We start from the raw sequence: 14,445 nt of genomic DNA on the forward strand, positions 1-14,445 counted from the left end.
TTTGGTTGAAAATTCATTTTTGTTATTCAAATATTCGTCTTTTTCTGTAGAAAACTAATCTCCTTGGTTAAAATGTCCTCTTTTTTGGTTAAAAATGCAACTTTTTGGTTGAAAATTGAACTACGGGGTTGAACTATTTTATTAAAATGTCATTTTTTGTTGAAGATTCAACATTTCAGTTAAAAATTTATCTACTTGGTTAAAAATTAGTTTTTCTATTACTGACAACAAAACATTTACTGAAAATTTAACTTTTTCATTTTTAGTTGAAGACATATATGTTTTAGATGAAAATTCATGTATTTTGTTAGGAATTAAATTCATTTGTTGAAAATTCGACTATTTAGTTGAAAATTGATATTGTAGGCACAACATTCCAGTATTTAGTTAAAAATTGAATTGTTTTGTTAAACAGAAATTTGCTTTATTTGAAAATACATCTCTTTTTGGTTGAAGTTTCATTTTTTGAAATTTGACTATTTGATTGAAAATTCTTTTTTGTAGGTAGGAAATTATTATTTTGTGGAAAAATAAACTATTTTGCTAAAAAGTAATATTTTTTCGAAGAAAGAAAGAAACTGGAAAATTTTTTATTCGGCTTATAAAAGATTGAATGTTAAGGAAGTAACAGGATTAAAATTCTGTTCCTTGAATAATAATGATCAGGCAAAATGAAGGAGATTTTGAAAGTTAAATTTTACAGCCACCATGTGAAAACGTTATAGTATTATTTTCGCTAGGAAATTTTAATTTTTAAATTTCAGATTTCTCGAAGACATTTGTGGCAGCGAGACTGACGTTTGTAAACAATTCCTTCTCGAAAATCGTCGAGCAATTCAGAGTTTGCTGAGAAAAGCCGGGCCTTTTGTACAGAAAGTTAGCAAAGGGGTAAATTAAATTTTTTATTCAATTAAATATTTTCTCCTATTGCTGTTTCTTGTAAATATCTCATATTTATTTTCTTTATTTTTAGGCGCGAATTCGTTGTATCATTTCCCTTGTCGAGAGTCACCCGCAGCTTGAAAAGACGAAATTTTTGCAATCGATCGTCCCCGAAGCAGTCATGTGCTTGAAAGAATTGAACGAGAAGTGTAGAACCTCTTCTTACCAATTGTTAAACGTCATCGCCGAGAAGTTCCTGAGCCATGAGCAAAATTTCAAGGAATACGTGGAGTTAGTTGTCGCGGGACTTGCAGGCGTTCCGATCTTTTGTAGTGCAACTTTACTTGCACTTTCTTCAATCCTCTTTAATTATAATGGTAAGAATTGATAAATTAACAATCGATTTCGATTTTTCTATGTTGACAAAAAATTTTTGAAACTAGCCACTGTGCTCTTTGAGTTGCAATTTTGTTTTTATTATATGTAAACAAAAAAAAGCAGACAGGTTTTGTAATTAATACCCTGGTTCAGTGCATTATTTGGAATTATTTAGAATTCACTTTAATTTCTTGAATTTTTTGAAATTTCTTACATTATTTTCAAGTCCAAGTTCACAAATTTTTTTCGCATTTTTTTCAAATCAAACTTATATTCACACGAAACGCGATATCGTGATTAAAATTTGGGAAATTAAATGAGAAGCGCTAAAAACGGACAAACGTTTCTCAGTGCTTCTTATTTAATTTCCCAAATTTTTAATACGATATCGCTCACATGGCCTTAAATCTTTGAAATTCCTTGGGTTCTTGGAATTTCAGATATTCAAAATAATGTTTGAAATTCAGATAAATGCCGAAGAATTCAAGGAATTTAGAACAATATAGAGAATTTGAGGAATTCGGGGAATTCGCTGAGTTTTTCTTAATTCGTATTATTTTTCTAAACAGATAAAACACTTTTAAATTACCTAAATTCCTCTGAATTTATTCAACTGAACAAGTTTTTAATTTTAAATAAAAAACAATTGAATTCACCCTAAAAAGACGAATTTTTAACAAAACAGTTGCACTTTCGGTATAAAATTTTTGAACTAAATTCTTCCATTTTCAAGCCAAAATACGAATTTGCTATAAAAGAGTTAAATATCCAAACAAAAAATATAAAATTTCAACAAAAAAGTTAACTTTCAACCAAATTAATTAATTTTTAACGAAAATGTTCAAATTTCCAACGAAAAAAATGGAATTTCAAATAAAAGAGATCAATTTTCTAACCAAAAAGTCAAATTTTTGACTATACAGTTGAATTTTTAGATATAAAACAGATGTTTCAGTCAAGAAAGAATCAAACTAACCAAATTTTTGAATTTTTAAGCCAAAAAGAAGACGAATTTTCGACAAAAAAGTTGAATTTCAAGCCTAATAAATGAGTTTTCTATAAAGAAGTTGAATTTTTGAACGAAAAATATGAATTTTCAAACAAAAGAGATAGATTCGTAGAGTCAAAACTCTAATTTTCAACAAAAAAGTTGAATTTTAAACCAAAAAGATAAATTTTCTACAAAAAAGAACTAATTTTCAAATAAAATAGTTACCTTTATTTGTTACTTTTATTTAAAAAGTCATGTATTTTGTCCAAAAATGATATTTTTGGTCGAAAATTAATCTTCTTTGGTTAAAAATTCAACTGTTTTGATTAAAAAAATTTTTTTGTTGAAAATTTAACATTCCTTGTAGAAATGATATCTTTTAAATCGAAAATTTAAGTATTTGTTGAAAATTTTTTTATCTTTTTTGTTAAAAATTCATAATTTCGATTTAAAAATTCATTTTTTGTTTGTTTGTAAAAATATGTGTCGTTTTGGCTTGAAAGTTGAACGAATCGAAAGAAAATCAGACTATTAAATTAAATATTCAACCATTTTTGGTTAAATTAATATTTTGGTTACAAATTCATAATTTTGGTTTAAAAATTAAATTGTTTTATGGAAAATTAAATAGTTAGTAAACTTACCTCTTTCGATTAAAATGTAACTATTTTGTTAAAAAATTATGTGTTTTAGTTGGAGATTCAACTATTTTTATAAAAAGTCGGTTTTTTATGAATACGAATATTTTTAAAAATCAAAATATTTTTCGGGTGACATATAAACTATTACATTTTTTGTTAAAAATTCATCTTTTTTTTAGTAGAAAATTGATCTTTTTTGTTGAAAATTCAACTACATATTTTGGTAGAATATCTATTTTCTCAAACATCAACTATTTTTCTTAAAATTATCTGTTTTGTTTAAAAATTGATAATTTCGGTTGAAAAATGCATTTTTTTGTTTGTAAAAAATTTTTCGTTTTGGCTTGAAAGTTGAACAAATTGGAAGAAAATCCGACTATTTAGTTAAATATTCAACCATTTTTTTTAAATTAAGATTTGTGATAAAAATTCATAATTTCGGCTTAAAAATTTAATTTTTGTGTGAAAAATCCTCATTTTTTGTTGGAAAATTAAATAATTAGTCAGAAAATTTAGCTCTTTTGATTAAAATGTAACCATATTGTTAAAAAATTATTTAACCTGTTGGTTAAAAATTCAACTACATATTTTGGTAGAAAATTTATCTATTTTGTCAAACATTCAACTATTTTTCTTAAAATGAACTTTGTTATTTTTAATTTTTATCAACATTTAATTTTTGTTTAAAAATTAAATGTAGTGGAAAAGTCTTATTTTTGGGTGGAAAATTGAATAGTTGAAAATTCATTTTTTTATGAATTCGACTTTTTTTTTAAATAAAAAGGTTTCTCGGTTGAAATATCAACTATTACATTTTTTTTGAAAATGTTGAATGCTTCTCGAATTCTCGGAAGTCATTCAATTCTTTTGGATTTTTCTGAATTCCATGCAATTGAATTCTTCTGAATTTACCTACATTCCATGTATTATTTGGCAGATATCTGAAAAAAGAGTTTTTTTTTATGATTTTAAGAATTAGAATATTTTAATTGATGTCATTCTAAATAAAAAATATTTTTTGTGAAAAATGTTGAAATTAAAAAAAAAAAACATTCATTTTAACCATGCTTTTTGCAATTGGATTTTTTCTGATCGTCGCTTCTTACCAATTTTCGAAAAATGATTGCATTTTAATAAGCGACGACTTATTTTGTCCGGAAAAACATTCTATGCAAGCCTGCTATTTCCAATTTTGAGACTAAATTTTTCTATGGTTTCTTCTATGGCTCTAAATCGTTAGAACAGTTTTTAAGAAAATATCTATAAACAAAAATTTATATTTCAAGATTATTTAGCTATTTTAAAAATTGGAAACTGTACAGTTGTAGAGAATGTTTTCCCGGGAAAAAGGTTTCATTTATTAAAATGCAATCATTTTCAAAAAAAAAAAAATGTTTTTCATTTGAAATGACATCAGTTATAATATTTTGATTCTTAAATGATAGAAAAACTATTTTTTTTAGATATCTGACTTTTAAAACACAGGTATCGATTTCTTGAATAGTACTTTTGATGTAGATTAGGGTGGTACAAAAATAATATATGAAATATAATAAAGCATTATGATAGTCAGTTGTTGCCTTCAGAACCTAATAAATAACAATTATATAAACATGAAACCAATTGATGTGGTATTAATAAATTCGTGTCAAAAATATCTGCAAGTTTGGATGCAATAAAATTCTAAATTATCTAAAGAAAAATTAAATTGTGTAAAAAATGTCTCTAAACATTTTTGTTAATAAACTTAATCGACACGATTAAATTTCTTATAAAAAATTAGGCTGATGTTGTCCCAAATCAGGGTGGCCAACCACCCGGGAGAATCGGGAAAACCGGGAGAAAGTCGGGAGAAACTTAAACCGGGAGAAAACCGGGAGTAAAATATTACACTGGGAGATGTCCCGTATTTCATAATTCGCGCATTTTGTAATTCTAGAAAGTTTCTAACTAGTTTTAAATGTGAAATTTTAAAATAAATTAATCTTTGATACCTTGAAACTAAAGTTTTTTCTTAAATTAATTATTATATTAATTTTTGGAGGTTTCGAATTTTTAGTTTCACAATATTGTAGTTTTAAATTCAAATTTAAAGACCATTTCGCTATTAAATATTTCAAAACTTCGTATTAAAAGCCTTGAATATCTGTCTTGAATTTAATAATTTTAGATGTAAATATAAATAAATTTTGCAATGAAAAGCTTAAAATTATACAATTTAAAAAAATAAAATCACATCATAGCAATATTCTTTTGTATTCTTTATCTTCAGTTTTAATTTTCAGTGTAAGATTTTAAAATTATCTGATTTTTATTTGAAGATTTAAACAAATAAATCATTTCAATTTGAGGTTAAAATAAAAAAGATAAAACTTAAACTATCTGAAATTTATCAGTAAATGGATAATTTCAGTAACTTTAAGTGGTTATAATTTCAGATTTCTGAATTTTCAGGATGAACGCTATATTTTTAATTTCTTTCCCTTTTATAGGTTATAATTTTTCAATTTAAAATTGAATTGGTCGAATTTTGGAAAATAATATTACCAATATACAAATCATTAATTTTTAAGCGAATTAAATTTACTTGAAATAATTGACATTTTAAAGGATATGGGTATAAAAAAGTTTTAATATCACAATTTTTGGTGATTAAAATTTTTTCAGTTTTAAATGAAGTTCGCATTCGTTCAGGTTTCAACGGTTTCAGTTCTCAATATTAAATTGTCAAATATTACTCACTTTGAATTTAAAATTATTCAAATTTAAAAGTTTTCAATCTTTTATTATTTAATTTTAAACGCTTTTACTTCTAAAGACTTATATAGTTTTAATTCCTTTTAATTTTAAACGACCCAATTTCCACCATTCAAGTCTTAAAATATTTAATTTTTAACGTTTTGATATTGTCCTATTTTTAACATTGTAATTTAAAATCACGCTAGTTTCGTGACGCTCCAAACAAAATGAAAATTCCTTAATTTTCAGTGCTTTAACTTGGAAATCATAACATTCATCTCCTTTTTCTAGTTAAACTGTCGAAAATGATTCTTTTATATTTTGTTTAATTTCAGACACTGGCAATTCAAAATGATAAATTATTAAGTATTGTTAAAAAAAATATTTAAAATATTACATTAAATAATCGGTTTATTAATGGATTTTCAAATTTGCAAATTTTCATGTTATTGAATACAAAATTCAGAGACATGAACTCTATATTTTCCTTTATCAGACACAAAAATTTCCTTATCGTTCTTATTAAATTATTTAAATCAAATCAATTTCTTGTAAATAAGTTTGCTGTTATTAATCGACTCCCGAAATTGATAGTGTGTGTGAAAAAAAGTTTCTTTTAGCAAATAGTGTTTATTTTTTTTTTCAACCGGGAAAAATCACGAATATTTACCGGAAGACGAAAATTTTAAAGAATAGTGACCACCCTGCAAACATTGTTTTTAAAGCACTAAAGCAACGATGTAGGATATCATCCGATTGTTTTAAAATTTTTTAGGGATTTTCTTTTTTCGAAAAAGGAACAAGAATTTCCACAGGCCCATTGAACTTTTCAAATTTGGTGATTTTTGGATCACCCTAATTTAGATAATTGGAAAAACTGTAAACTGGCTTTATTCACTTGATTGTTTAATAATTCGAAACGAAAATAGGATCTCTGGGAATGCAGACTGTTAAGGAAATATTGAACCACGCCTGCAATCTCCTGACAGGACCGACGAGGGAAATTACTTTGTCGTGTTTAGCTTTCGTGAAAGTGTATCTGACAGTCATGCCGACTCCAATTATCGGTCCAACTTTATCTACAATCGTAAGATTCTTCTTTAAATACAGCAAAACTAGAAATTTATTCAATATCTAAATCATATTTTGAAATGTTTAATATTTTGATTAAAGATGCAAGCTTTGTCAAATATGACGGACGACTGTAAGAGACACTTCAGACAAAAAGTGCGAGACATCCTCGTGAAAATGGCCCGGAAATTTGGCATAGAAACGATCACAGCCATGGTGCCAAGATCAGATGAGAATATGCACAAGAGACTGAAAAATATTCGCAAGATTGAAGCGAGGAAGCAGAAGGCCAAGGAGGAGGTGAAGAATAAAGAGGAGGATAGTGACGAGGAATTCAATCTTAAGCGAATGCCAAAGAGGTTCGTTTCTTTATTTATTTGGAATTGATTTTTTTTTATCTGCAAAAACCTGAAAAATTCCTTGAATTTTGCTTATGGTCTGCGGATTTTTATTTCTTGAAAGAAAAAATAGGTTTGACTGAATTATTCCACACTGGGAAAGTCACGGATTTTGATGAAGAAAAATCTTACGAAAGTCACGGAATTTCTATAAGAGCCTTAACTGTCAAGGATAAGAAATTTGAAATTTTGTTATTTGTGTTTGAAATTATATTATTTCATTTATAAAAGATTCGATGTTAAAAGTGTTGCAAGATTAAGATTGTGGTATGGAATAATCTTCTTAAATTCATCTTTTTTTTTTGTAGAAAATTCTATTATTTGGGTGCAGGTTAAATCGATTTATTAAAAAATAATTTTGTTCGTTATGGAAAATTCATCGTTTTAGTTAGAAATTCATCTTTTTGGCTTATTGATTTTTTTATTGAAAATTTAACTATTCCAGTTGAAGATTAATTATTTTTGTTCAAAATTCATTTCGTTGGTTAGAAGTTTAACCACTTGGTTCAAACCTTTTTTTTTTTTGTTAAAAAATTCTTTTTTTTACTAAACATGTAACTAAACTCCAACTTTGGCTGAAAATTCATTTTTTAAATTGAAAATTCAATTACTTGCGTTAAAGCTCAATCACTTTGTTAAAAAATAATTTTTCTGTTTGAAGATTAATCTCTTAGGCTGAAAATTGAACTATTTTTATTGAAAATTCGTTATTTTTAAGTTTCATTATTTTCATTGAAAATTCATCTCTCTGCTTGAACACCTTTTTTAGTTTGAAAATTTAACATTGGAAATCAAATTTAAATTAGCTTAAAATTAGATAACTCAATAAAATTTCAAACAACTTTTTTAAAAAGAAAATTGTAGTTAAAATTTAAAAACTGAGAAAGTCCGAAATATTTTCAATTTTAGGGTCGTTACTTTTTACCGTCATAAAAGAACAATCACCAAAAAGTGGAGTTTCGACCATAAAATCAAATTTTTGAGGCATATTTCGTGAAAAGTATCTTTTTACTGTAAAAAAAGGTACCTTGACAAATTAATTTTTTGTCCTGGAAAGCCTGGAAAAGTCATAAAATTTTTTTTCATCTGGAAAAACATGCAAAATTCCATGAATTTTGCTCATAGTCCAAGAATTTTTAATTCTTTTAAAGAAATAGATTTGACTGAATTATTCCACAGTGGGAAAGTCACGGATTTTGAAGGAAAAAAATCTTACAAAAGTCATGGAATTTCTATAAGAGCTTTAACTGTCAATGATAAGAAATTTCAAATTTTTTAATTTGTATTTGAAATTATTTCATTTCATTTATAAAAGATTTTATGTTAAAAATGTTACAAGATTAAGATTGTGGTATGGAATGATCTTCTTAAATTCATCTTTTTTTTGTAGAAAATTCTATTTTTCGGGTGAAGGTTGAACCGATTTATTTAAAAATAATTTTGGTTCGTTATGGAAATTTTATCATTTTAGTTAAAAATTTATATTTTTGGCTGAAAATTTATTTTTTTAAGTAAAAATTTAACTATTCCAGTTGAAGATTAATTATTTTTGTTCAAAATGCACTTCGTTGGTTAGAAGTGTATTTGGTTGAAAACTTTTTTTTTTATAACAAATTATTTTTTACCTAAAAATATCACTAAACTCAATTTTTGTTTGAAAATTGAAAATTCATCTCTTAGGCTGAAAATTGAACTTTTTTAAATTGAAAATTCGTTATTTTTTATTTAATTTTTTACCTGAAAATGTAACTTTCCCATTTTTTATTGAAAGTTGATCTTTTTAGTGAAAAATTCGTCTTTATTGGTATAAAACTAATTTTTTTGGTTAACAATCATATTTTCGGATTGAAAATGCAACAGTTTTAGAAAAAATTCGTCTTTGGCTTGAAAATTTAACAATTTGGATGACATTAAAAAAAAATGTTTAAGTTTCATTATTTTCATTGAAAATTCATCTCTCTGCTTGAACATTTATCTTTTTTGGTTGACAATTCAACATTGAAAATTAAATTTAAATTAGCTTAAAATTAGATAACTTATCCAAATTTCAATCAATTTTTGTTTTAAAGAAAAATGTGGTTTTCACCATAAAATCATATTTTTTTAGGCATATTTCGTGAAATGTATTTTTTTTACTGTAAAAAAAAGGTGTCTTGAAAAATGACTAAATTACTAAATACAATAGATTTTAAAACAATTCAAGTTAAATTCAAAAGGATTCAAGTAAATTGGAAAAAAAATTTTAATCTAGAAAATACCATTGATTTCCGTAAAATTGGAACGAATTTGAAGGAATTTAAGATAAAGGAGAAGAATTCTATGAAATTCATCGAATCTGGTAACATTGAAATGAGCTTAGAAAAATGCAAGGTAATTTAAATTTGATTAAATGCCTGATAATTCAAGGTGAGATTAAAAACTTTAGGAGCAATGAATTTAAAATCTTAATTTTTTTTTAATCCATTAAATTAAGAAGAATAGAGTAAATTTAGAAGAATTTAAGTGAATTAAAATTCAAGAGAATTCCAAAGAATTAAAAAGAATTCAGGGTAAATTAATAAGAATTGTGGATGGATTCCAAAACATAATATTAAATCATTAAAACCATACTAATTGCTACTCAAAAAAGTGACTAATGACTACAAATAAATTCAAATGAATTGAAAATTGATCTTTTTTGGTAGAAATGTCATCTTCTTGGTTAAAAAGAAATTTTGTTGTTAAAAATTCCACTGTATTCTAAAAAAATGCCTTTTTGTTTTTTTGCTTGAAAATTCAACTATTTGGTTTGAAAATTAACCTGTTTTTGCTTGAAATTTATTCTTTTCTGTTTACAAATTTGACCATTTTATTGAAAATTCAATTATTTGATTGAAAATCCAACTATTTCGTTAAAAAGAGGCATCTTTATACAATTACATTTCTGGTTAAAAATTAGTATTTGCTTGCAAAAATGATTATTTTTCTTTTTTGAAAATGAATTTTTGCTTTTAAATTGGTCTTTGGGGTTTAAAAGTCTATTATTACTCTATTTTTTAATAAAAAGACATCCTTTTTGGTTAAAAATAATTATTATGTGGTTAAAAATTGAACTATTTGGTTAAAAATTCGTCTTTTTGGCTTCAAAACCCCTTTAAAAAATCCTTTAAAAATTCGAAATAATCTATTAAATTAACTAGAATGAATTAAATTTAGAAGAATTGAAGTGAACTGCAAAAATTGAAGAGAATTCCATAAAACTGAAAAGAATTCAGGGTAAATTGATAAGAATTCGGGGGGAATTCCAAAAAGTAATTTCAAATCTTTGCCAATATTTGAAACCATACTAATTTCAAACAAAAAAAATGACTAATGACTACAAAAAATTCAAATGAATTGGAAAATGAAAAAAAGAAGAATCCATTTATGTCAGTAAAATTTGAATGACTTCGGAGGAATTTAAAGGAAACGAAAAGAATTCGATGAAATTCATAAAAAATCTAATTCACTTGAAAAAAAATCAATTGAATTAAAAGCAATTCAAAAATATGAAAAAAATCTTTTTGGTAAAAATTATTACTTGTGAAAATTAAATTATTTTTTGGTTAATTCAATAATTTTGTTAACAGATTTTCATTTTTTGTTAAAAATTCAACCATTTTGTTAGAAAATTGAACTATGTGGTTTAAAATTAGACTGATTCAAGACAATTTAAAATTGCACTTTAAATTTGGTTAGAAATTAAACTGTTTTGTCTGCAAATTACCCTCAGAAAATTACCTTTTTTTTTAAATTTTATATTTTTTTATTAAAAGTTAATCTATTTTGTCGAAAATTCATCTTTTTGGCTTTAAAATTTAACTATTTTGCTAGAATTTAAGAGAATTAAACAAATTCAAGAGAATTCCAGAGAAATAAAAAGAATTAAGGTTAAATTAATAAGAATTCGGGGTGATATCCAAAAAATAATTTTACATCATTGAAACCATCCATTTATTTCAGTAAACTTTGAGTTAATTCAGAGGAATTTAAGGCAAACGCAGAAAAATAATTGAACTGAGTAAGTTTGAAATGAGTTTAGAAAAATTAAAGAGAATATAAAAGAATTTGATGAAATTCCAGGGTGACCGCTGGACCGGAAAATCTGGAAAACCGGGAAATGACAGTGAATTTATTTTTTGATCGGTAATTTCACAACATTTTAAAAAAATGTTGTCCAGCTTTGATTTAAACCGTTTTTTTAAATAATTTGTTAAATTGTGATTTTTATAAATTACTATATCATTTAGTTTAGAATGCTTGTTTCTAAAATATTTCACTTCAAAAATTTTTCATTTTAGATTTTTAATTTTTAAGCATATATTTTAATTTAAAGAATTTTAAAATGCAGTTTCAAAGGTTTAAAAAATTAGAAGTTTTTAAAATCGAAGGTTTTTAAATTAAAAAACAGAGTGGTTGCCGAACCGGGAGTTGACGAATTTTCAGAAGAAAAATCTGCCCAAGTTCGATTTTAACAGTTTTTAAAATAATTTAAGTGCAGTTTTGAAGATTTAAACAATAATTGTAACTGTTTCAATCTGAAAGTCTTGATAAGAATTTAAGTTAATATATCGTTTATTCCGATAATTTTATTTGTGAATACAAATTTTCATGGTTTCTCAATAATATATTTTTAATTCAGAGTTTCAGGTCTTCTTTTTATTATTTTTTATATTAAATTTAATAAATAAATTTATTAATATATTATTTCTATTAATTTTTTTATCCATTAAAAAATGTAAACGTGCTTTTTACTATTCTCAACTTAAAAATAAATCCATAATAATATAGTCATAATTAAAGGTTTTCGTTAATTTTAAAATACCGTGAGTCTAAATTATTTAATTTTTATTCCCTTTAATTCGAAATTTCTTAATGTATAAAAAGAATAAGTATTTAATATTTAGCAATATTTCACTGTTCATTTAAGGCGAGTAAATTGAAACTAAATATTTAAAAGAAAACAATTTGAACCTGAATTGTTTTACATAGAGAGCTTTCAATATTTAGATTTTCGAAGAACTTTTAAACTTTTAGCGTTACAATTTTAATGGCTCTATTTAAAAAGTGTTTAATTCATTAGTGAAATTGTTAATTTTGACGCATAAATAACAATTGAACACTTTTTCTTTGTAAAAAAATTTGAGTGATTTTAAGAGATTTTTTGAAGTTGTGAAGATTCAAAATTAATTAAAAATTTGAAATTATTTTAAGTAATTTAATCGAAGTGTGTTAACATTTTTTTCAGAACTTCTAAATGTATTTTTAAATTAATCAAATTTTCCCACAATTTTTTAAAATCCTGTAAATTAAAAAAAATCCTTCAAATCTTCTATAATTTTTCAATTTTCCTAAGAATCTTAAGAAATTTTTTTATTCTTTTGAAGTCTTTCACAATTCTTAAAAAAAAATCTAAATTTTTTTTTTTTGAAACCTGCATAAATCTACATTTTGTTTTAAATTCGGCGTAAGTATTTGAAATTATTTCAAGTTTCAAATTTAGTTCGAATCTTTTTAGAACTTCTGATTATCTCTTAAAATTACTCTAATATTTTTACAAATAATAAGTGTTCTATAATTATTTATAAATTCAAATAAATTTTGTTTTTAATTTGCAGCATTTTCTAAAATCTATAGAAAAAATTCAATTCATTTTTAAATATATTTAAAAGTTCTGAAAAAAATTCAGAAATTATTTTAAATTTGAAAATTTTAAAACCACTTCTAGATTCCTCAAGATTTTGAAATACAATTTTTAAGCCTTAGAAGGGTGCCTAGATTATTTAAAATATAAATAATTTAACTTTTAATTTATAAACTTTTGAGTTAAAAAAATTATTTTTCAATTTTTAATGGATCTAGCTTAAAATTACTTAAAATAATATAATTTTGAATTTTTTTTGGTACGTGTACATATTTGAGCATTTTGAATACACAATTTTTGAATTGAAAAACATTTAAACTTCAATTTTAAAAGTTTGGAATTCAAGGGTTCCACTTCGATTTTTTTTAATTTGTTGTTTATTACTTTATATGGAAAAATGTTTAGAATATATTTTAATTTTTTAAATTTCATTGGCCGACAAAAATGTTTGCCAAATGGGAAAAAACCGGGAAATGACAGGGCATTTTTTTCTTCGATTAAAACGGCCACCCTGAATGCCTAAGCAAATAAGTTGAATTTTAAAGACTTTAAGATGAATTAAACAAAAACTTTTTGAAAATCCATTATAAAATCTCACGAAATTATATGGAATCTGATGATACTTTCCGAAATACTGGGAAATTGATTAAGTTGATTTAAAGGAATTTCTTTGCATTTAAAAAAATTCAAAAGAATTCCGAAAAATTAGAAGAATTCCTGGTGAATTCAAAAAAAAAAAATTTTAAATCTCTTCGAATCTTTAAAGCCCTAAGAAATATCATAATTTTTTAAAATAAATTCTTTTAAAAGCACTAAATTATTAGTGAGTTAATTTATTAAAAGAAAATAGTTATTAATAATAATTAAATTCTTTCAAATTAATAAAATTAATAAAAAATTCCTTGAATATTTCTTAAATTCCATAAAATATTGAAGACAATTCATAAATGGGCACATTAATCCATCAATTAATTTATTAAAAGAAAAGTGACCCTTAAAATTAATGAAATTAATAACAAATTTTTTGGAAATATCTCAAATATGTATTGAAAGCTCTTGAAAATACCTTAGAAGTTTTTATAATTTCAAGAATCTCTTCAAATTATTGAAATTTATTAAAAAATTTCCCTGAATCTTTAAAAATATCCTGAAATATTTTAAAGGAATTCAAGACAATTTAAAAATAGTTATATGAACCCATGAGTTAATTTCCTATTTATAAAAACTTGTAACCTCCATTAGATGCATATGGAAAAGAGTTTCTTATATGGTGAACTTTTTCTTCATTCACGTGGTTTATGGTCACTCTTTCTTAAACCTATGAAATTAATCTAACTAAAAAACTATATTTCTACTTTTATCGATCGTCGATAATTATTTCGATTTGTGTCTGTTTATTTCCACTTTCAATAACATCTGTTATTTTGTAATGAATTGTTATTATGCATAATATTTAAATTTTTTTCATAATTCTTAATTTGTTACATTAAATTATTGAAGATACTTTTCACAAAAATGTGGAATCACTTAATATTTTTTATATATAGGATTCTCACTATAGAAATTTGAATTTTTTAATGTTCTGCCTAATCATAATATCTGTGCTATATTAATTTTCAATTTTACATAAGTGAGTCATTGAAAAATTTTGTTTTCACATATTAGTTATAATAATATTTTAAT

At 24.2% G+C, this 14,445-nt stretch overlaps 1 protein-coding gene across 1 annotated transcript in view; it reads left to right on the forward strand.

Annotated features, from left to right (window-relative positions):
- LOC117174827 (RRP12-like protein) overlaps positions 1 to 14,445 on the forward strand; it is a 43,164-nt gene that overhangs the window by 22,398 nt on the left and 6,321 nt on the right. The window contains exons 13-16 of the mRNA XM_033364204.1: positions 765 to 888; positions 974 to 1,259; positions 6,561 to 6,718; positions 6,805 to 7,061. Of these exons, the coding sequence (XP_033220095.1) occupies positions 765 to 888; positions 974 to 1,259; positions 6,561 to 6,718; positions 6,805 to 7,061 (825 nt within the window). The remainder of the gene's footprint in view (positions 1 to 764; positions 889 to 973; positions 1,260 to 6,560; positions 6,719 to 6,804; positions 7,062 to 14,445) is intronic.

Source organism: Belonocnema kinseyi, chromosome 6, assembly GCF_010883055.1.
Source record: "Belonocnema kinseyi isolate 2016_QV_RU_SX_M_011 chromosome 6, B_treatae_v1, whole genome shotgun sequence".
In the NCBI taxonomy this organism is placed as follows: Eukaryota; Metazoa; Arthropoda; class Insecta; order Hymenoptera; family Cynipidae; genus Belonocnema; species Belonocnema kinseyi.